The sequence below is a fragment of the Pygoscelis adeliae genome, unplaced genomic scaffold, assembly GCF_000699105.1.
Source record: "Pygoscelis adeliae isolate BGI_AS28 unplaced genomic scaffold, ASM69910v1 Scaffold263, whole genome shotgun sequence".
NCBI classification, from domain to species: Eukaryota; Metazoa; Chordata; class Aves; order Sphenisciformes; family Spheniscidae; genus Pygoscelis; species Pygoscelis adeliae.
In genome coordinates this window covers 1,373,953-1,395,535 of record NW_008824552.1, presented here as the reverse complement: position 1 = coordinate 1,395,535, position 21,583 = coordinate 1,373,953, and the positions used below count along the sequence as shown (strand labels likewise).

At 40.3% G+C, this 21,583-nt stretch overlaps 1 protein-coding gene across 1 annotated transcript in view; it reads left to right on the top strand.

The window, feature by feature from the left end:
• The window catches only part of UVRAG (UV radiation resistance associated), an 81,272-nt gene that overhangs the window by 9,138 nt on the left and 50,551 nt on the right, over window positions 1–21,583 (top strand). The window contains exons 6-11 of the mRNA XM_009321954.1: window positions 2,368–2,453; window positions 15,933–16,038; window positions 18,331–18,457; window positions 19,426–19,510; window positions 19,992–20,079; window positions 20,650–20,710. Of these exons, the coding sequence (XP_009320229.1) occupies window positions 2,368–2,453; window positions 15,933–16,038; window positions 18,331–18,457; window positions 19,426–19,510; window positions 19,992–20,079; window positions 20,650–20,710 (553 nt within the window). The remainder of the gene's footprint in view (window positions 1–2,367; window positions 2,454–15,932; window positions 16,039–18,330; window positions 18,458–19,425; window positions 19,511–19,991; window positions 20,080–20,649; window positions 20,711–21,583) is intronic.

The following is a 21,583-nucleotide window of genomic DNA, read 5'->3' as shown; positions in this document are numbered from 1 at the left end:
TATTCTGCTTTCATCACAACCACGTCCAATTTATTGTCCTGTTTCCTTTCTGGCATGGGACCACTGAAGCATTTGTTCCTCTTAGTTTCATCTTCTCTAGTAATCATACACTGAAACTCTATTTGGATTTGCTTGAACTGGACCAATGTTTGAATAAAATAGACGTGAGCTTTAGAGATTTTTTTTAAGCTGTCAACCTGGACTTAAAGTATTCCTGATCCTTTAGCAGTTTTCTGAATCTGCTTGGTTTTGTCCAAGACTGCATGCTTGTGTGTAAAACCACTTTTTTCCCAGGTTCAACAAAATCTGTTCTGGGTGCTATACTGGCTTTCCTAAAACCACGTTTCTCCTTCTCTGGTTTCCTCAATGCCTTCCTGGCTTTCAGATTTTCTTTCAACCAGTTTATGCTTGCTGCTAGTAACAGATAAGACTTGCCCTTGCTCTTGCACTGGTATCTTTTCAGAAAGTGCATTTAGGGAAGCAAGTATAGCTTTTAGTTGATGGCTAGCTTTCTCTTGTCTCCTTAAAGAAATAACAACAGAACTAGTCTATACAGTTCTCCATAACTCAAAATGTTTGGCTGTGGTCAGGGGCACGGGGGAACAGAAGAACAAGTTAATTCTTCAGGGATACTGAATTGTAGCTACTTTTTCAACCGTTAAGCAGGAAAGACCCTTATCTTTGGAAAGCTGCATCTCTCTCTCTCCAGTACGTGGTCTCCATTAATGCAGGTAGAGTCTTTCCCCGCATAAGCTTTTTTTTTTAGCAGCTAGATCCTGGCCTCTCCACACAAGCAAAGCCTTTTTGTGTGTTTACAAATACATGTGCCTGTATCTAATAAATGCTGTGCAGAGAAGTAGACAAACTCCCCTTTTAAAGGGCAAACTTCTTTAATAACTAAGTCTGAAACCCTTCCATTGCATGCTCTGTGAGTTTCCTCAGGGCAGAACAGTTTGTATAGACCACTTGGTGTCTGACTCTTTGGGGATTTCCTTTCAGCATACTGTAGTACAGGCGAAAAAGAAAAGGCTAAAATATGTTGCTGCTCCAAATTCTTCCCCTCCTGAAACTAGTTATTCTAGGCCACTCCACTTGTTCTCTGAAAAATTTTGCATTTTGCTTTCTGGAGGCAGTGCTTCTTGAAATGAGATCAATGGTGATGCTGGTAGTTGTGCATTTTTTCAGTTTTCCACCATCCTAGTTCATTCAGGCATTAAGATGTCTTTATTCTGGTATTTTTTCAGGCGATATATGTATGGATTTCAGCATGTAGGATCCGACATCTTGAGAATGGAAATGAGGAGCTGAGACAGCTGCCGATACGGTGCCTCTATTGCAATATGATGCATAATGTAGCCTGTAGGTCTCACGATTATTTAGGTGGAGCCTTGTTTTTGATGGAAGGGAATGTCTGCTGCACGGCCTGTGGCTAACAGTTCTGTCAGTAGATGCTGACATGTAACTGCGTTTCAGCGTCTTCCATATGGAAACAGCCTGTTGAGGCAGGAAAGAATACGTAGGCAGGGATCGTGGTACCGAGTACATCTGTATCACTGTTGGAAAATTAGCTGATCACGTGTACCAGCTGGGGCTACTTCATACACTAAAACAAATGCCTTTTTTCCTACAATCCATAAACTGTCTGACAATGCCGCCAGGCGGTTTGACCTACTTAGAATTCGCTTTATCGTGTGGAGAAACAGTTCTGAGTTTGTGGCGTTTCTAGGAATTTGTGCGAATATGCCTGATCCAGAAAAGCTTGGTATCTGACCTTTGCAGCATGAAGAATTGCTGTTCGTCTGTTGCTATTTGGTAGTACATTCTGTCTCTTGTGCAGAATGTACACTTTGGTCTCTTCAGAATTACATACATTTTTTTTTGGTAACTTCCAGAAACTTGTTCACATCATTCAAAAGTAAGATTGCTTTGATCTTTTAAACGTGTTACAGCATGGATAAAGAATAGAGCTTGGTCTTGGGGCCTTGTAGATCTCTGGTACGTTACTGAATAGGCTCTCAGATATGAAACCGAAGACTGGCAGTACTGTAAATTGCATCCTTCAGTATTTCTGTGCATAAAATTTGTGCAGTAATGGATTATAAAGTTCAAGAAAACACACTCCATGTCTAGAACACAGATAAAGTGTGTCATGAACATCTTTGTAGGTAAGTGCTGTTGTAGGCCAGACCTGAACTTGCTGTTATTGCCGCCTTAAATTGTTTCTACCTGCTGTACATAAAACTGTATGAAGACAGATTTAAAATACATTAAATGCAAAGTCATTTGTTCTCCTACCAAAAGTGCATGCTTTTAGTCAAGATGGAAAAATTTTTGATTCTTAAATTAACATTCTTTCTTTGCCTTAAGGATCACTCAGGTACCCTGAAGAATAGTCTTCTCCAGGTGGATCAGAACTGTGTTCGTAACTCTTACGATGTCTTCTCTTTGCTTAGGTAAGGTTTTTGAGAATATTCTGTGTAGCTGTTGTAACGTCTTTAGCATGTGTGGAAAGAGCCTTTCCAAATATAAAAAAACCTGGACTGGAATGTGCAAAGGAGATATCTAGGTAGTGCTGATTTACTGCTGGTAGCAAGGAGATGGGCCTTGATGTACGTTCCTTGGTGGTCTCTAGGCTTCCGCCACGTGGGTGCTGGAGCACTCTGAACTAGAGCTGGCTGTGGAGCTACCCCATGGACTTGCCTTGCGGATGTTGAAATCATGGAGTTTCTCTGTTGGAGAGCTTCTGTGGAAAGCCTCCACTCTGTTCTCCTCAACAACAATAAAATTTATTTAAATAAATTAGAACAATGGGGGGGGGGGAAAAAGCAACTTGCCAAAACTTAACTTGGTAGAATGATGCTGTAGTTGACACAAAACAGCTACACACCTAAGCGTGTGTGTGTGGATTTTGTGGTTTTTTTATTGTTGCACCACTGAATTGCATTTGCCTTTTGCATAATTCTCCCTTGTAATCCAGAAAAGAGGCACTGCATAGTCAGGACCCAGTTACTCCAACACATCTATGGCATAAGAAAGCTATGGCAACTGCACTTTTGGGTGGTTACTTAGGTGTCTTTGGTGGTGAAAAACACAAAAGCTATTACGAAGGTAAACAAGAAGGCCTTTTTCAGATCTGCTTTAATTATAATAGTTCAAGAATGTTAGCTGTGGGGAAATACAATAGAGGTTTTAAACACTGTCAGGAGGTTGGTTTTGAGGAATTTGTATTTAAAAGGCACTTTACGAGATGGGTTAATAACTTCGTTCCTGCAGTAATAGCAATAGATATGCGACATAGGAAACCCTTGAAAAGGAAATGTTTAGTATGCTTTCAGAAGTCTTTGGAAAAACGCATTTGGTTTTATCGCTTGTAAAAGTTGAATCCATTCTATAGTGTTAACGGTAGGTGTCACTGTTGCCTGTATGAAGCACTGGCTCTATATTCTATAGTGAAGAAAGTGGTAGGAAAAATTAAATCTAGGTTGCTTATTCAGAAGTCTTTATTTTATAAGCTCTCTTAAAATTTAAATGTGCTGTTTCTTGATTTGGTAAAGCATATTTAAACTAAAGGCTGCTTTCTAAATGTCTGTCTTCTGTACTTTTAGTGGAAAACAACCAGGGGGCACGTTGTGAAGTTCTGGTTACATTCTGGCATAGCCCGTTAGAAGAGAACTCTTATACTACTTAACATTAAGTCTTTGTTAAATAGAAAGAAGAAAATATGTGCAGGTCATCCTGATTGCTTTGCTCATATGTTTTTGTCACATTTCCTTTGCACTTCTTTGTACTATGAAGCATGCTTCAGAAAAAACACTCGCTATTATACCAGCTGGTCATGAACTTGACCAACTGGAGCCCTATCTAACGCTGTCTAATCTGAAATGTGGTCCTTCTTCTGAAAGTGTCTGACCGTCTGTCATAAAGCTAACAAGAAATGAAGGTGTCAGCTTTGATAAAGCTCCCCCAGCGCTGTTTTGAAACCTGATTACTGAAGCCACGTGCTTTGCTCTGTCTTGGGAAGGTGAGAGTCCAGGCACTGTTTCTTAGAGTTTCTAGGCATGCTGTTGGGTGTAGCTCCTGTTTAGCCCTGCTTCTGAGCTAAGACATCCTCCTTTCTTTTTGCTTTGTCCTAAAAGGAACAGTTTTTTCCAGTCCTCAGCACCAGGCCTGCTGCTGATTATATTTCAGTGGATTCTACATACCCTATTAAGGCGTATATATTGCACTGTCTAGTTCCAGCAAAAGTTAGAATTTATAATTTGTGACCATACCTAGGTGCATTTTTTACCCGTTTCCTTCCTAGCTAGGAAAGTTCTTTGGGAACTGAGGCAAAGTCCTCCATGTAGTCCTGGATCCTTTCTATTCCCTTTCACGTTAACTCCGCTTTTTTACAGGTACGCTTTTTCTACTGCTGCTTACCTTTGATATCTAGCTCAAAAGACTGGTGATAGTGTTTATTTCTTTTAAAATACTCTGTAGTCTCTTTTTGTCAGGTGTCCCTTTTTCTCCTACCAAGCAGTCTGGTCTGCCACCTCCTCCAGGAGTCCAGGCTTGAGTAACTAGCCCGTGAGCTCTTTCTGAAGATAGTTTTTGTGAGAGCGTGTTCCACTTAACAACCAGAAGAGAGAGATGGGCGTAATTTGAGTTGCGATTCATTTGACAGGACATGTACTTTGGGAGGTAATGAATCGCTGTCTGCCTGCTTCTGTCCATTGGCTATAAAGAGAATAGGGAGGTGTCTACACTGTAAAGGTTTGCATCTGGTCACATAAATCCCACATTTTGAAGACTTTCTCATGATACGGTATTTGTCTGTAGTAAAAATTCACAAGCTGCACATGTGGTTTCCTAATGTTTTCACGAGACATGTGAATATGAAGAGCTTGTAATGGCTTTGTTTAAGCTTCTAAAAAAAGAAGCAAGTCCTGGTGATGGTGGTATCTGCATCCCACTTATTCTGATGGTACCGTGCTGCCAGGTGGGGCATAGCCACTGATCAGCTGTACAGTGTGAAAATCGATTGAGAGAGCAGGTTCTAGCTCAACCCTTAACTGTTGAAAAACTGCAAAATGAGAACTTCTATGATTGATCTGTCTGCTATCAAAACTGCTTTTGGGAGAAGAAATGATTTAATTATTTTTTTTGTTACTTCTCAGAAGTGTATAGCTAAAACTTATGAAGCTTGTGAATAGGCCTTAATGAAAAGCATGTGCTTGGCTCAAATTATATTGATTAAAAAAATTAATTAGGAATGCCAGAGCGTGTGTGAATGGTAGAAAATTTTTTGAGTGTTGGATTAAAATAGTGCCTGTGTGCTCAGATGCTTAATTACATGGATTTACCAGTTAATTAAGCAGGAGGAAAAGTTTAAGTACCCAGACAGCTTAGCTTTACACAAGGAAGTTCTCAGCACCTCTACAGCTCATGAACCTTCTTGTTTTGGGGCAGGGACAAGATCCTCAGGCAAACATAGTGCTGCTAATAAGTTGTTCATGCCATGTGGAAATGACGAATGTTCTTCCAGCCATTTGTTTTAAAGAGGCTAACTAACAACCACCCCAACTGGAAAGCTAAAATTTTGAGGTTTTTGTCCCTTGGCCATATTGTCAGATTTCCTGAAAAGAGGTCGCTTAAAGGCTTTCTAAATACTATGTAGCTGGTAGTAATAGGTTGTGCAGTAACACGTTTCACCTTTCACTTAACATTCAGGATGGGCCAAACTCATCTGAGGTCATGTTCTGGACGTGTCTCCATAATCAAGCTCTTGGCACGTTTGCAGCACTAATGGGAATAGGTTTATATTTAGTATTCTCTTAGTTTTCTATCCTTTCTTTTCTTTAAACTTTGAAAAATAGACCTTTCAGTATTAAGTGGTGTTGGGAAGATGGGGTATGCTGGCAATCACTAAAGAAAGGGCTTAAAATCCTGTATGTTAAAATTTTACTTTGGTTCCTGAATACAAACAGTAATATGTTGTATTCTACAACAGCTTTTCATGGTATTGTGACACTTAGAGCAATTGGCCTGCTAATAGCTTTTGTGCCTCTAAGTATGTGAGTGCCTGAAATCCTCCCAGATTCTGCCTGGAGACAAAAAGTGCTCTAAGAACTAGTGAAACCTGCCCCTTCGAAGTTTTGCTTCCTATATCTTTATCTCTCCAGTCAAAACGGCTTTCTCTGTGGTTTAACCATTCCTTCGGCAGATGGGATGGCACATTTGTGCTATTTAGTCAGCCAGTCAGTGCAAACTGAAAGCATTTCGGTTGTATTTTTGTTTAAAAAAAAAAAACAAAACTGTGTTTTAACAACAATGAAATCTGGTATTTGTACAGTTTGAGTGCTGGAGATGAGTAAAAGACCAGCTCCAGGCAACTGCTGTAATATTGCTAATATCTAATCTGTCTGAAGTTGATTTAAATAATACTTCTAGGTGTTAAAGGGCTTCCTCTGCTACTGCCACATGTGCATCTGATCTAGTGGATTAAATCTTGAAAACCAGAGCAACTCCAGAGACTGTGCAGGCTGTGCCTTCATTAAAAACAACAGGTTTTTGCAGTTCTGGTGATAAGCAAAGAAATCTGGCTGCAGTGCTCTGGACAAGTAAACATGACTTTTCGAACCAAATTGTAACACCAAGCGAACAATTTCCCTGTATTTTACATCACAGCAATGATGGCCCAGGTTCGGTGGCCTTAAATGGTCCAAGATTGCCAGTGACAAGACACGGCTCTGAGGAGGACCAGAGCTCAACTTCTGAACTAGCAACTAGTTACTACTTTCTAGGTTAGGGGCTCAAAGAAATGTGCAGTGCACTGTTGAACATTGGGCGTGTTGATACATGACAAGTAGAAATATAAGTTACTAGAAACTGTCTAAGTCCCAGTGCCTTAAGGATGTCCGTCGTCTTCAGATTTCGTAATCTGTCATAGGCCAGGAGTATGCTCCAAGTGACAGGCTTTGTTTCAGGATTTGCCATTTGTAATATAACTGTTCATTTAAAGAAGAGCGTGTGTCTTATCACTGAAGAGGTATTATTTAAGAATACAAATGTAGGTAGTGCTTGTCTGCAGTCTGAAACCTTGGGATGTTGGTAAAATCAACTCTCTTAAGTGACCAAGACTAAAACATGGGGACACGATATAAAATTGGCTTTTGTTTAGCTCTACCTATCTTAGGAAAGAAGCTTTTTAACAGATACATTGCTTGTGTGTTTAAATTCTTCCATCTTTTGTTAGCAGTCTCGTCGAACAAACAGAACTTACACAAGTTGATCTCTGAAACTAGAAATAGAGACAAAAGTGCGCGGTCAACATAAGCAGTTGTACTGTTGAAAAACTCATTAGTAGCTCAGAGTAGTTTCTCTGAGACTACGGAGTCGGCGGAATTACACGTGCCAAATGTAGTAACTGCCTTTGGGCAGCTATTTTTAACACATGGAAATTATGCTAAACCTGAAGCTGGTTTTCATGAGCTTTCTGAGTGGGGAATGATGGAGTGAGCAAGGTCTTCGTGGGCTTAAACTGCTTTGTGCTAAGGTGTATCTCAGGGGTACGCTGACCTCTTTACAGCCAAGGAGAAGCACAGGACAAGTCAGCCTTGAACAATATCAGTGTCCCGTCCTGACAGCCAGTAGCTCAGTCAGACTTTGCTGTTGTATAGTTGCTATAAGCAGCAGTTCCAAACTGTAGGCTTCCAGATGTTTGGTGGGGTGAAAAGGAGGGAAAGCAGGAAGAAAACATGCTATCAGCTGCTCTCTGACTTTGGAGGGTTGTACAGCATTTGATAACAAACCCAGAGGTGAGCCACGCAAAGCTGTACTGTCTTCTGAACTTCCCTTAGGTTCCTCTACTTCCACCCTCATCTCCATGAAAGAAGTGAACCCAATGGAGCTGTGCAGTAAGTAGGATTCAGTCTCTAGCCTCTGCAGTTCTGACTGCATGGAAATAGAGTTGTTCTTTGCTACCCTCTTCCCTTTAGGATGCTGGTAGGTGCATATTTAGAGATAAGGGGAGGTACGAAAGATTTTTTTCATTTTAAAATATGCACTGACAGTTAAGTCTTTTGTTTCTAGCTTTTTCCTTTGCTGTTTTTTCCTCAGAGAAGTATCCCAACTCATAGCTGTGACCAAAGCCATTCTAAATGTTGTAGTTATGGATGTTCACGCAGGAGGAACAGTGCCACGTTCTGAGAAGGTGGCGAGTGTGTGGCAGGAAAAGGCTGTTGCTAATAGTCTGATGCTCTTGCAGTGCCTTGTTCTAGCTTTTCTTGCGAGCATCTTAGCAATCAGATTGCTGGCTCACGTTGCAGACTTTCAGACTTTAATGTTGCTACTGCTGCTGCCATCACCCCCTGCTCAGAGCAGATGTGGAAATACACCGTCTCAAGTGTGGAGTGGGTAGTAGGATTCCTCTTAGCCTGACTCGTGCTCTTAAATCAGTAAGTTCCTCTGCTAACACTTCCCTTTGCTAGTGATAAGTGTGGTTGTTTTTCTGTGATGGCTGAGCTTGATGTTTCTAACTAGGAAAGGTTTCCACCTGGAAGACTTGGCTCTCCGTAGTGTATAGGCAGCCAAGACAGGGCAGGCATCCCCTTGGCTTTGGACATGAAAACCCTGGTGGCCTAAGGCCAGCATAAATAAATATGAACTGTAATCAGACCTCTTGGGTGCCTCTGTATACTTTAATAAGCAGTACTGAAATGGATGAACAGTATAACAAGTGTCATCTCTCTTGGCCTAAAAACCATGTGGGTTGGAATTGTGGGGTGGTGTCTTCCTGGGAAGTAGCGATGGAGATGGAAACTGGGATCTGAATTTTTTTGAGAGGTTCCTTAGGGATTTTGATCTGTGGAATCAGACTTTCGGACAAATCTGTTCCCAAGCATTTTACTTGTGTGGTGCTAAGCTATATGGAAACTGAGGCTAATCAGTCATCAGAAGAATCAATTTACAAGCCTGACTTTTGCCAAAATCTGTAGAAGAGAGCAGCATGGGTCATAGCAAGTTGAAACAGTCCATGAAGCATGAGAGAGGTGGGGTTTTTTTTTGTATTTTAACTGAACTGCAGGGTTGGTAGGCTGCTGCTGCTGCTCCTCTTATCTTCAGCTTTCCTAATATGCCATGTGGAATAAAACACCCCTACAGTGGCAGATTTTTAGTGTAAGTGTGATAGGCATGTTGCTAGCTCTTGATCAAATTCGTTTTCAGAGCACTGTTTAGAAGAGAGACTACACAGAGCTGTGTAGAACTTCAAAAATAGCTTTATTCTTCTTCTTTGTTTGTGACGGCATGTAAAAGACCGTATTGATGGAAAAAATGTTCCAATTAGATTAGAAGTCATAACCCAGTCCTTCTCCTTTTTCTGGCTTTATTAGAGTTGACGAAAAACAGAGCATGCCACTTAACTAAATAATTTTCGAACAGATATCTGAAAGTGTTTAAAAAGGAGGATTTTGTGATCAATGGCATTGGGGGACGACTTTATTTTTGTTACGACTTCGTCCTGGATATGGCCATGAGAATAGTGCAGCTAATTGCTTTATCTTTCAGCCTGGGCAAAGATTTCGGTGAATGCAGTCATGCCTCCAAAATGCTTAGAAATACCTAACCACATCAGGGAAAGTCAATACTGCATTTTGACTGAGAACAAATACAGTGGATTAAAGGTCTCACACTGGGGGGGGGGGAAATGCTCTTTTCTCTTTGATAATTAAAACCAGGGCAGGGTGGGGGATGCACCTATGACTGAGACGCTGCAGAATACTTCTGTAAGTGTTGTGACCATCCCTTTGTCTGGTGGGAGATCTCGCTTTTCTACTTCAGCTGCGGAATTCTGCTTCTCTTGGAAGTAAACTTTGATTTGAGTTTGGGGATGGCTTCCAGGAAAAAGTGCAGCAGTATGCAGCTTGAAAAAATGAGTCACCTGAATATTGACTGGTGTTTCTCCTTCTCCCTCCTGTGCTCAGTTGTCACAAACACCTTATCAGTTGCATGGACTGCAATTGGAAGAACACAATCAACTTGGGAGCAGCTGTTTCCCTTTTTGGGGTGGAGCCTGTAACCCATTCAACCTGAATTTATGCATCTTCCTTTTCAGTTGTGCAGTGAACTCCAGTCTTAGCCTCGCTCACTGTCTCGGAGTGAGAATTGAATCTTATATTAAGATTTGTTGGCAAGTTACATGTCAGCAAAAAGCTGTTGGATTATACCAGTGTCACCGTCCTGGTAGGAGTCATCTTTACATACTTACGCCCTTCAGAAATTTGTATTTGCATATAATTTACCTTTCTGCTATATACAACATCCTGAATGTGATTGTTGCCCTGGCAGCAAGGTTTCTGTAATCACAAACTGATAAGCACCGGTATAAAGAACAAAAAAAACCCCCCTTTCTGTTATTTGCCACAAATACATTTGTTCTTTGAATAAAAAAATCAAGCCGTAAATCCATCTCAATGCTGGAGTGAAATCTATGAATTGGAGTAAGAGGACTAGGGACATCTCAGGTTTTGTGACTTCATTTCTGGAAAAAAATTGTTTGTGCTTCATGTTAAGACTCTCCTCTTCCCGTTCATGCCCTGTGTATTGAAGGTGATCTATAATACTGGCTAGCTCCTTTGAATGTTCCTCACACTGGAGGCCAGCACCTTCCCCTGCTGCCAGTCTGATAGACATATTTTTTCCTTTTCTTCTCCATTTGCAAATAGCTCAAAGCACCCAGTGTTGCAGTCTCCACATGGACTTGATTATTCAGAAACTTATTTGAGTCTTACACGTGTAAGTCAATTCAAAACTGAGAGAATGATGGAAAGTATCTGTGCTTCAACAGTGCTGTCTTGTTTGAGTTTCTTACGGCACTGGTTCTTGTAGAGGCTTAATGCCATAAATGAACAAGTCAGCCTTGCATTTTATTCTCTTCTTACTCCCTACTGTCTTCTCTCGCCCTACATCTGCTTTTGACAAATTGTAGGTATAGGTTTCCGAGGAAATTGGGAAAGGGAGTATATGGATTATAAATTAGAAAAATTTTTCTTGTGGGAAAGCAGATGTAGCAAATGATGGTTTAAGGGGCTATGTAAAAAATATGTTGTAACTGGCTGGCACTCTCCATAATCTAATTTCTGGACTGATATAAAGTGTGCGTTCCATTTCTTGTATTTAATAGGAAAGTAATTGGATTTTTTTTCTTTAATAGTAGGTTTGGGTATTTTACTTCCAGGATCCTACATCTCACTTATTGCCAGAAGTGTTCTGTTCTATTTTCTAAATCCCTGGTAGTAATTCTCAGTTTAAATTTAGTCTTATTGTAAACTAAGGTTGTTCTGGCGAATAAGACCATAGGCATTTATTGCTCTTGTGAGAAGTAGCTGTAGTGTGTGACTGCTGTAATTTAATTGATGTATTTATGGCTTAAAATTCTGTACATGAAAAATCCAGATGTGTCTGACAGAAGCAAATACATATTTGGAGTGTATGATAGAACTACAAAATCATGTGTCAAACGTCTAATAGTGGAGACTCTTTCATTAATGTAAATATAAGCATATCTTAGCTTAAGAGGCACAACTGTCACAACACTCCAGCGCTCTGTTTTTTTAAGGTTGCAGTCAGGAATGAACTTGCTATATAAACTAGTAAATCACTAGGCTAATTCATGACCAAGAGGGATATCTCAGTTGGAGGATACTGCACCGTGTCTTAAAGGAAAGTGCTTCAGCTGAACCTTCAAACACTGCCTCAAACTTTCTGCAAGCTGAAAGAGAGCAAATGTGTTGTTACAGCACATTCCCAAGTTGTAAAGTCAAGTTATGGTGGACCACTGCATTGTGCAGTCTTTGGGATGTCAGGAAAACTGCTTGATGCTGCAAACAAGACAAGGATGTTATTGCAAAGAAATCCTGTAATGGTGAAGAAGTCCAAAACGTGGCAACTTTTTTTTTTTCCTCCAAGTCAGTACCCACGTTGAATTGATCGGCAGAACGTTGTAGAATTGTTTCAAATCTTACAGCCAAGGTAGAAAGTAGGGAGTTTTTGTGGAGAAGAGGAAACGATTTTATTTCAGACTTGAAAAGCCTTGAAGAAATACCCCAAATAGCCCGTATTTCAGGAACTTGGGAACTAGCAAGTGAAGAGGAGAGATGTTGAATTTTTGCCTGCTGGCTCTTCCTAGATCGATTAGGGATGCAGCTTTTATTGGTTTTAGCTTACAGTACATGGCTAATGGTTTTTGTATCTATCCCACTGTCTTTTAAACTTCCAAAGGAAGGGAGAGTGTTTTGTTTCCTCTTAGTCTCCCCCATCTCAGAAAGCAGGTGATATGAGCATGGAAGTAGAACAGCTTCATGGATCTCCCCCTCCAAACTATATTAGGGTTGTAAGGAATTTTAACGTCTGCTTTGCTTTTCAGTTCTTTCCCAGGCAGCAGCATGTAACTCACCTGATGTTGGACAACTGCACAGCAGCTCTCAGGGCCCCAAGCAACAGCAGTAAATCTGTCACACTTAACGTTCGTATTACTCCGTTGCTGGCTGACAATGGCTGCGAGCTGCTGCAGAGACACCAGAACAGCCTGCAGACACAGGATGACGACACTGTTGGCTAAGCTATCTCTTTAAAAAGGCTTGAGTTTCGGCCGTAACTGGCTTGGCTTTCCTGGCTGCCGAAGGAAATTTGGTAGCAGGCCAGTGGCCTCATGAAGCCCTGAATTAGCCCTTAAATTAGCACTTCCATAGCACTTTTAATAATAAATAATAAAAAACCTTCTTGAACAATCTAGGAAGTATCCTGCAGTGGCTGATAGCACATAGATTATGCCATCAGTTGGCTCATCGTTGTCAATTACTAAATTAAGCCGGCTTGTACTCAAAGCACAAATAGTGCTAACTTTAAGCTGTAGTGTTGGACTTGCATTCGTACTAGAAATGGAAACAATATGCGGTGAATTAGTGTTGAAGCTTCTCTCCATTCATTATATAGAAATTTTAATCCAGATTTATGGCCTCAACTTGCTGATCTCCATTCATTGGTGCAGTCATAATTGCTTCCACCAAAGACTGTCTTGTGCATGCAGAAATGATGGACAAAATTTCCCTGCTGATGTTCTGTTGTATTCCCGTTGTTGGATGTCCAAAGATTTCCGTGTGGGTGCAGTGGGGGCTTTTTTGGCTGTCGAAAGGAGATTTGTTGATAGTTGCTGCTTTTGTGACATGAAGTCCCTAAAATTTTCATCTTGGAAGGCTTAACTTTGGACGTGGTCGTGATCTTACTGTTACCACTTTAAAGTTCTCGGAACAACAGTGAACATACTGGGATTGCAAGAAAGAAAACTTACTGATACTGGTTGGCTCAATGTAAATGGGCACTATTTGGCATCAAAGCGGCCAAGTTTAACTGTAGGGTTGTTTTATATTGCAAGAAATGCCTGGATGATGTTTGGCTGAAAAAGAAAACCGTTTCTTATTAAAAACAGACTTTATTGCTGAATTATTCTGTATAGCAGTCTTTATAGGTTGGGAATATACCTTTAGATGTAGATTCACCAAATGGTTTGAGAAGTTAGTCTGAATAGATGGTTGTTCCTTATACTTGGGCATGGGCAGAAGAACTTGAAGCTGTTATAAAATTTGTAGGCTGTTAGCTGAGTATCACTGTGAGGAACTCGCATGGCAAATGACCCTTCTAACAATTTCTCAGTTTCATAAATACATTTTCAAAGAGTAAAACACTTTTCAGCAGTCAGATTTTGCTACCTGCGTGGCGTGACGTGAAGACTTGTAGAATTTCTTTCTTAATCCCCCAACAGACTAAATCAAGAAAGTTCTTCCAGTATAAAATTAGATGAAGGTGAGAGAAAGAGAACGGGAAATGTCACTCTGTCATTACTCTTTACCTGTAAGTTTTAGCTTTGGGTAAGGCTTTCTTACGTCTGGAAAGAAAACGTTCCACCGTTTTGGAAAGGGACAGGCTGGAAACTGTTGAAGTAGGAAACTTAGACCCTGCTGTACGATGTGACAGTAGAGATCTAAATGACATTCAGGATGGTCAGCAAACCTTGGCTTTGACCTGCGTAACCATATGTTACTTAGCCAACAGCCTCAAGATGTATTTGGCAAGGTAGGAGGTATAAGTAGTAATTCCCACTAGGAAATAAGTGTTTCCAGGAGGTCTCAGTACTCCATTAGGGATGTCGTAGCCCTTTTTCCACCCCCAGAAGTCTTTAGCAGTCAGCAGAGCCATGCTGCTTGATGTATGATTTAGATGGGGTACAGCTACCCCCAAAAAGCTCCTAGGCTGTGTGTGCCATGAGCAGCCCAAGGAGCTCTAAAGAAACCAAAGGGATCACTTAGTATAATTTCAAACAAAAATCTATTACAGAGGGTGTCATTTAGGAGAAGCGATAGTGTGAAGGAACTAAAGGTGTCTGATGACTTAAATGTATTCACTTAGAGTTATAACATCTTTAAAGTCCTAAATCCCAATGACCTTGTTTAATATTACTAGCACTGCCTGTTCCCTGTTGTCCGTGTATAATCTCCTCTCCGTGTATTTGTTTGCTGGGCTAGGTGGTTTAGGTACTCTCCTCACACCGAATAAACAAATACGTTTAATGCGTGCTGTTGGGTTGAGATGGGATGCCGAGGGGAGATGGTGTGAGGAGGAGTAGTAATGCTTTGTGGTTGCTCATACTTGAAGCATGTAACCTGGTTACCTTGGTCTAGCCGCATACAGACCATTAAAAACTGTTAGCCAAAAACCTTCAATAATGCCTCAATTGCTTATAACTCTAGAAGAGATTAGAGAATGTAAAAGGGAGGAGCTGAGTAGCCTCTTCTATGTGCCTTAGTGCTTTGGTCCGTGGCTCACAGCGAATTCACAGCCTTGCTTTATTAAAATTAAGCACTCCTGTGAAGAGACGGATTTTTTGATTTTGGTGTGAAATGAAGATGATCATTAAAACATGCATTGAAGCAGGCTTGGTCTTTTCGTTATGTTTGCCTGGGAAAGCACTAATGTCATACAGTAGGTTATCTGACCACGTGTTTGCTGTTCCAACGAGACCTTAGTCGAGTTGGGTGTTCCTTCAGGCAGCCTTGCTGCTGGGGTAATACCCTTAAAAATGGAGAAGCCCTTAGTAGCGAAACTATGAATGGTAAAAGTAAGCCTGGCTTTGCATGCCTTAAAAGACATAGTCTATGACTGCAGACCAACTCTAATTTTTTTCTAACAAATAAGATAATTTCCACTCCATGTTAATTCTAAGAAAGATGTTAATGCCTCTCTTAGACCTGTTTTTGCCATTGCTTTCCTCTGCCTGATTTTTTTCCCAATAAATATGGCAAATAATCAGTTTTCCCTCTTCACCCTGAAGCCGGGACTAATGATCAGAAACACATCATCTTCATCATCATCTTTTTCATGCTTCAAATGTGATTCAGTTAAGAAACCCATGTTTTTGTTACAGAAGGGCCCATAGCATATTTGGAGATACTGAAGGGTGGTTTGTGCTCTTGGCCTGGGTAGCTGCGTGTTATATAAAGGATACTTGCGCTTTTTAAAAGCTGGCTTATGTTAACAATGCTCACAGTAACTATCGTGTGTGTATCTGTCTTGATGTTAAGTGTTATAACTTAATTGTTACGTGAGATCCCTATAATTACCTGCTCTTTCGCCTACAGCTTTGCCTTATCGGCATCTATTGAATTTAACAAATGAAGAGGACATTTGATAGTTGATTGAATTTAGAGACTTGCTGATTTGCTTTGGATACTCACTTATAAACTGTGCAAGTTATGATTCCTCTCCTAATGCTTCATTTCAAAATAGAAGCTGACAATCTGAATTCATATTATCTCTGCTGGTTTTGAGATGGATGGTGCATTCATCATTAGGACACGTGTGGGGAACCTTCAGTACAGCTGTAACTTCTCTTCTTGCAGGCTTCACAGAGCCCAGTGTGCAATTAAACAGACTCAGGTAACTGTTCAGAAAATAGGAAGGGAGATTGAAGAAAAGCTGAGATGTACATCTACAAGCAACGAACTGGTAAGTTTGATTATTTAAAACCTTTATTCTACAGGCTTGCCGAAGCATCTGGCTGATGTCTTGACCATATGCTTGTTTTCTTTTATCACTTGAACTTCAAACCTTTATTTAAACCTGTCACTTCAAATGGGAACTCATCTCAGAAGTGTAATGTACTGGGTTTTAGATTTGTGTGTTACTTGGATTGATAGATTACTTATCCTATTTTTACCTTTTATTTTGTATAATTACTTTTATACTATAAAAGCACAAACATTGCACAGTGCATGAAAGAGATTTATCAGGAAAAACAAACTTTTAATGGTTTAGATAAATCTTGACAGGAACCTGTGGTGGATTTAGAGTGGGGTGAGTCTACTGGCTGTATCTTCTTGCACCCTGCTCTGTTTCGGTGAATAGAATTCATGCAAAAGCTGTCACTCAAGTGACACATAATTTTAAGCAGGAATTGTATTAGATCTTTCAACAGCTTTTGACGGTTTGTTTTGCCTGTCCTCTTCCCCTCCCCAAAAAAAGTGTACTGGCGGTAGTCTCTACTTTCTGCCCAGAAAGGCTGAGCTCAGTTCAAAGCAGTGAGTTGACGGAACAAGAGTGGCTTGTGGTGACTTCATTGTATTGGTAGTCACTGGCACGTGTCTGGTGCCTTGTATAGGAAAGGGAAAACTTGTGATGTGAGGTTACTTTATTACTTGAAGGTAGGTTCTGGGTTGAGAGTACACAGCTAACTTCCAAAAGTGTCAAACTGGTTTAAGGGTTTGACAAAATGGAAAAATGGGAGTTTTTTTACCCGCTTTAATTACAGGGTTGCACTGTAGACAAAGAAGCAAAGTCATCAGCTCCTTTTAAGGGGCAATATAACATCTCCTGTGAGTGACTCCAACCCAGAGCGTCTTTGCCTTCTGGTGGTATCTTGGCTATTAAAAGGTTTTTGACCATCTTCTTTTCAGTTATGGATATCCTTGTCCCTCCATGCAAAGGCTTTTCCTTTATAAATATGTGTGAGCAAAACTATATGAAGAACACTAAAATAAAAAATGGCAATGATAGTATACATGATGCAACTTCTTAGCAACCATGGTCTACCTTTGCTTAATAGTGGAAACTCTTCTTGGGCTTCCTTTCCCCTTTATAAGTGTGTGAACTATAGTTTCATTCCTTAATACTGAGTCATGTTTCCTGCTGGAGTCTTGAACCAGAAGGCCGAGCATACACGTGTAACTGAAGCAAATTTGAAGTGGAGGGAAGAGTTCAGCAAGAGCTGACATTTTTTCAGGCGGCTACTGTGGAAGTAGCATTATCTCCATTAACTGCTTGAAAAAGTGAAAGCTGGCTGAGTTACACAAAGTGACAGTATCTGGTAGTACTCACACAAGACTTGCTCACAAGTATGCCTGACTACCCCTTCAGAGTTTGAACTCTATCAGGGGTATGACTGGACTGAAGGGGTGCAACTTCTCTTTTCCATTTTGAGTCTCTCTTCAGTTATTCTCAGCAAATATCTATTAAACATGGTAGATGTTCCTTCTTTAAAACATAATCCCCCCCCCACTTATACTAGAAACTTCTGCTTCAGTACGCGCATGGCAGCACAATTTCTTAGTGGAGACAGTCCATCAAAGGAAAAAACAGATTCTTTTCAAACACAGGAATAGATTCAGAGTAGGTACAGGACAGATCCTAAAACTTTTAAAGAAGGGATCCTTCAAATATAATTGTGTGTAATGATGTAATCTGCTCCCCGCTATGTGTTCTTTCCTTTTGTATCCTTTTTTTTTCCTCATCACCCTGAAGCTGGGAATTGGATCTAATAGTGCAGCTCACACCTTTCCAACCTTTTTCCAGTTCCCTGCCTCAATGTAGTATAGACTTCTCATTGCTCATCTTCCCTCTTGTTGCTGAACCCTTTGCCAGGGAATGAATGCTCGTCGTGCTGCTAGCGCTCTGCTATTAGTCTCTATGTACTTGTCCTGCAGAAGCTTCCTCCCACCTCTTCTTCCTCTCTTAACTTCCGCCCTGGGCCAGGTTGCATCACTGAGCACAGGAGAGGAGATGTGTCCCACAGGAGGAACAAGCACTGTGGGACACAGCTGAGCTTCTCTCCTTCCAAAGCAGCAAAATGATTAGGGTCTCTGGTAATCTATTGCCTGTTGTAATCTATGAGCTCAGCTGTTAGGACAAGACTGATGTCTGCCAGACCTTTTCCCTTCCCTCCTATCACCCCTTTTATGGAATTGCTTGTATGCAGAACAACTTTTAACTTTTTTTTTTCTAAATCTATTTTTCTTCCAATAGAAAAAAGAGAGTGAATGTTTACAGTTGAAGATCCTGGTGCTACGTAATGAACTGGAGAGGCAGAAGAAGGCCCTTGGTCAAGAAGTAGCCTTGTTGCATAAGGAGAAGAATACTTTGCATGACAGAGGTAAGTGTAGAATCGTTACTGCTTCTATTGCAGATATTCATAATCTGCTGATCAGAAGAGTAGTAGCCTAGCTTATGATCATGTTGACCAAAATGAAGGTGATGTTTTGGTTTTTGGTCTGGCTCTAATGTTTGTGCTTTTCTTTATCTGAAGTTTGCAACGAGATATAATCTCTTCACCATCTGTGTTATACTGAATTCTGGACAGTGGTTTCTGGTATCCTGTCTCTAAATAACTTCTTACTGTGACACCTCTCTAAGGCAATCTTAAATCTGTGCTTAATTAAAATTTTATGAGAAAATCAGAAGAGCTGCGCTGTAATGCAGTAAACAGTGGCTTGATGCAGGCACGTTATAATGTCATGAGGGATGTTGTTGTACCTGTGATGAGGATCTCATTTTAAGTGTTAGAAGACAAAAATCCCTCTTCCTAGCGTATTACATAAGTGAAAGGTGAAATGCTCAGTCTTCTTGGTATTTTGTTTTACTGGGAAAGTGTTCTATAGTAAAATCCTATCTCACTGTCTCTTTGGAGCTCACCAGAGGCCAAGCTACACGGATATCTGATCTTGTTGCAGGACTTTTTTCTTTTTTTTTTTTTAATACCTAGTTGGGTCTAAAATAATTAGTCACTACTAAAAATGAGGTTTTGGCCTTTTACTTAATTCTGGTTATGCAAATATTGAGATGCTTTAACTGAATTACTGCAGACATGAGGGGAACAGGTGTTAAAGGAGAATGAGGTTTTGTTGGTTGTATTTGGCTGGTGAATGGTGTATAGTGCATGAAGACACGTGTTCCTCCTGCACTGTCATTCCCCAGTTTGGCGGCATAACATGGAAAATGGGCATCTTGGGAGTAAGTGGAGGATTCCTGCCGGCATTTGTGTCAGTATCTACTTTTAAAACTTCAGATAACTAAGAAAATCTTTGATACTAATTTTTTCCCCCGATTCCTCATGTTGTTTAGAAAATGCATTTGAGACTGACTATCAGAAACTTCAAGAGCATAACGAATCCCTGCATGAATTAAGAAAGGAATGCACTGCGAAGAGGTAAAAGGACCTATGCTTTTTCTGCAGTTGGAAAGGAAATACAGGCTTGAGAGTAGGCCATTTGAAGTGGGAGGACTCCTGGCACCAAATTCTTTCTAAAGTAGCCCCAAAACTTCTGTTGAGACATCTCTGCTACGATTTGTAGATATCTAAAGTGATAATTAACGGTGGCAAGTCTAGAAGAGAAAAAAACAGATGCTCGGTTGCATGTGTAGACTATGATAGGACTTCTAGCTCTGCTTTAGTGTAACACAGCTTTGTAATACTTAATTGTCATAGTCAAAATATGCTGATAACATGAGGTACAACTGAAAACGAAAACTTAGCTTTGTCTTCCGCATTTTTTTTTTTTGTGGAATTACCTAGCTATTTGGGGGAGGGGAGGTGATACTTGGGAAGATGCAGAAAAGATACGAGGGCTTGACACCTTTACTTAAAGCTTTTGAAGATACTGATGGTTTTGGGATCTCTTTCCCCAAAGAGAACTGTTTTTGAAGACAAATGCCCAGCAGACTATTCGATGCAAGCAACTGCTGTCGGAGCTATCCTATATCTACCCTATTGATCTGGTATGTGTTTAACGTTCTGAAAATCTGCTTGATGTGAAATGAACTTCCTGTTTATTACACTGCGAGCAAATATCTTTTTATTTGTGATGAAACTTGCTCTTCATTCATGCTGTTTTTTCCAGCTTTTTCTTGGATTTGGTCCTTAGATTGCAAACCTCATGGGGAGAGGACTTATGCCAGCATCTCTCAGTCTCCACTATAAAAGTAGAATAGCTGTAGCTGTAATTTAATGGATACTTTCCATTTTGTTTACAATTATATAAAGTAACCCTGACAGTAGGCTAGCTGAACTTTAACGGAGTGCACATAAACAGATGTCAAAATACTGAGCTCCAAAACCTTTTATATAATGAATTAAGATGAAGCTCTTCCTTCTTTAAAAAAAGTTGCATTTATTTCTGAATTATATGACATGTGGACTAAAACAAGTCAAAGTCACTCTGGGTTTCATTGGATATTTAGTTTTTTCTTTACAAAAATGCTTTGTTGTCATCAGATTTTGTGCAGGTTTCTGTTTTCTGGATGTTATTGTTCCATTCTCACTTTCCATTGTTGATTTTAAACTTGCAGAATGATCAAAAGGATTACTTTGTTTGTGGAGTCAAGCTTCCTAATTCTGAAGACTTTCAAGGTAGCTGGATATTCTTAATTTAGTTGTTACAGTTGACACTGCTTCTAAACTTCATAAAATTAAGTAAACTGATAGCAATGGCTTAGGATCCAAATTTCTGACTGGAAAGGTCTAGACTAGAAGAAAACTTACGCATTATTTATTCCTACTTCCTAGCTAGCACAAAGGAAGTTACTCTTGATTCTTAGAAAAGTACCTCTGTATTCTAAGACTTGATACTGAAATGCTGCAACAGGTTACCCAGAGAGGCTGTGGAGTTTCCATCCTTGGGGATGCTCAAAACCCAACTGGACACAGTCCTGGGCGACCTGCTGTAGCTGACCCTGCTCTGAGCAGGGAGCTAGGACTATGCGATTTCCAGAGGTGCCTTCCAAATGCAGTGATTCTGCAAAATATTCTGGAAAATATTTTGTGTCTGACCTAAAATTCCATTGTGGCTACTTTCAGTCCATAAATCATGATGGGGAACTGTGCACAAATCCCCATTCAGTTTGCTGTAGTTGCTGGTGAACTTACCAAATAAATATCTTGCATAAGTAAGACTTTAAAGCTGCCTGACAGTATTTTACAAGTCAGCTTCTACTTTAACTGTCTACAGTCATCCTATTGCAGAAGCAAATACATAATATGCCTGTCTGTATAACAGTCGTGCAGATAACTGCATGCATTCATCTACAAATGTTTGACATGAATTGGAACTTCATTAAAATCCCCTCGAGAATTTCTTGCTCCCAGTACTTGCTCACTCTGCAAGGCATGTGGTTTCTTGGGGAAAAACCTCAATCAGTTGTCTAACTCTTTAAAGCCACCCCGTAGGTATTAACTTGTGCTAACAACATGTATATTGGATGATAGAATAATGGAGGAATAAAC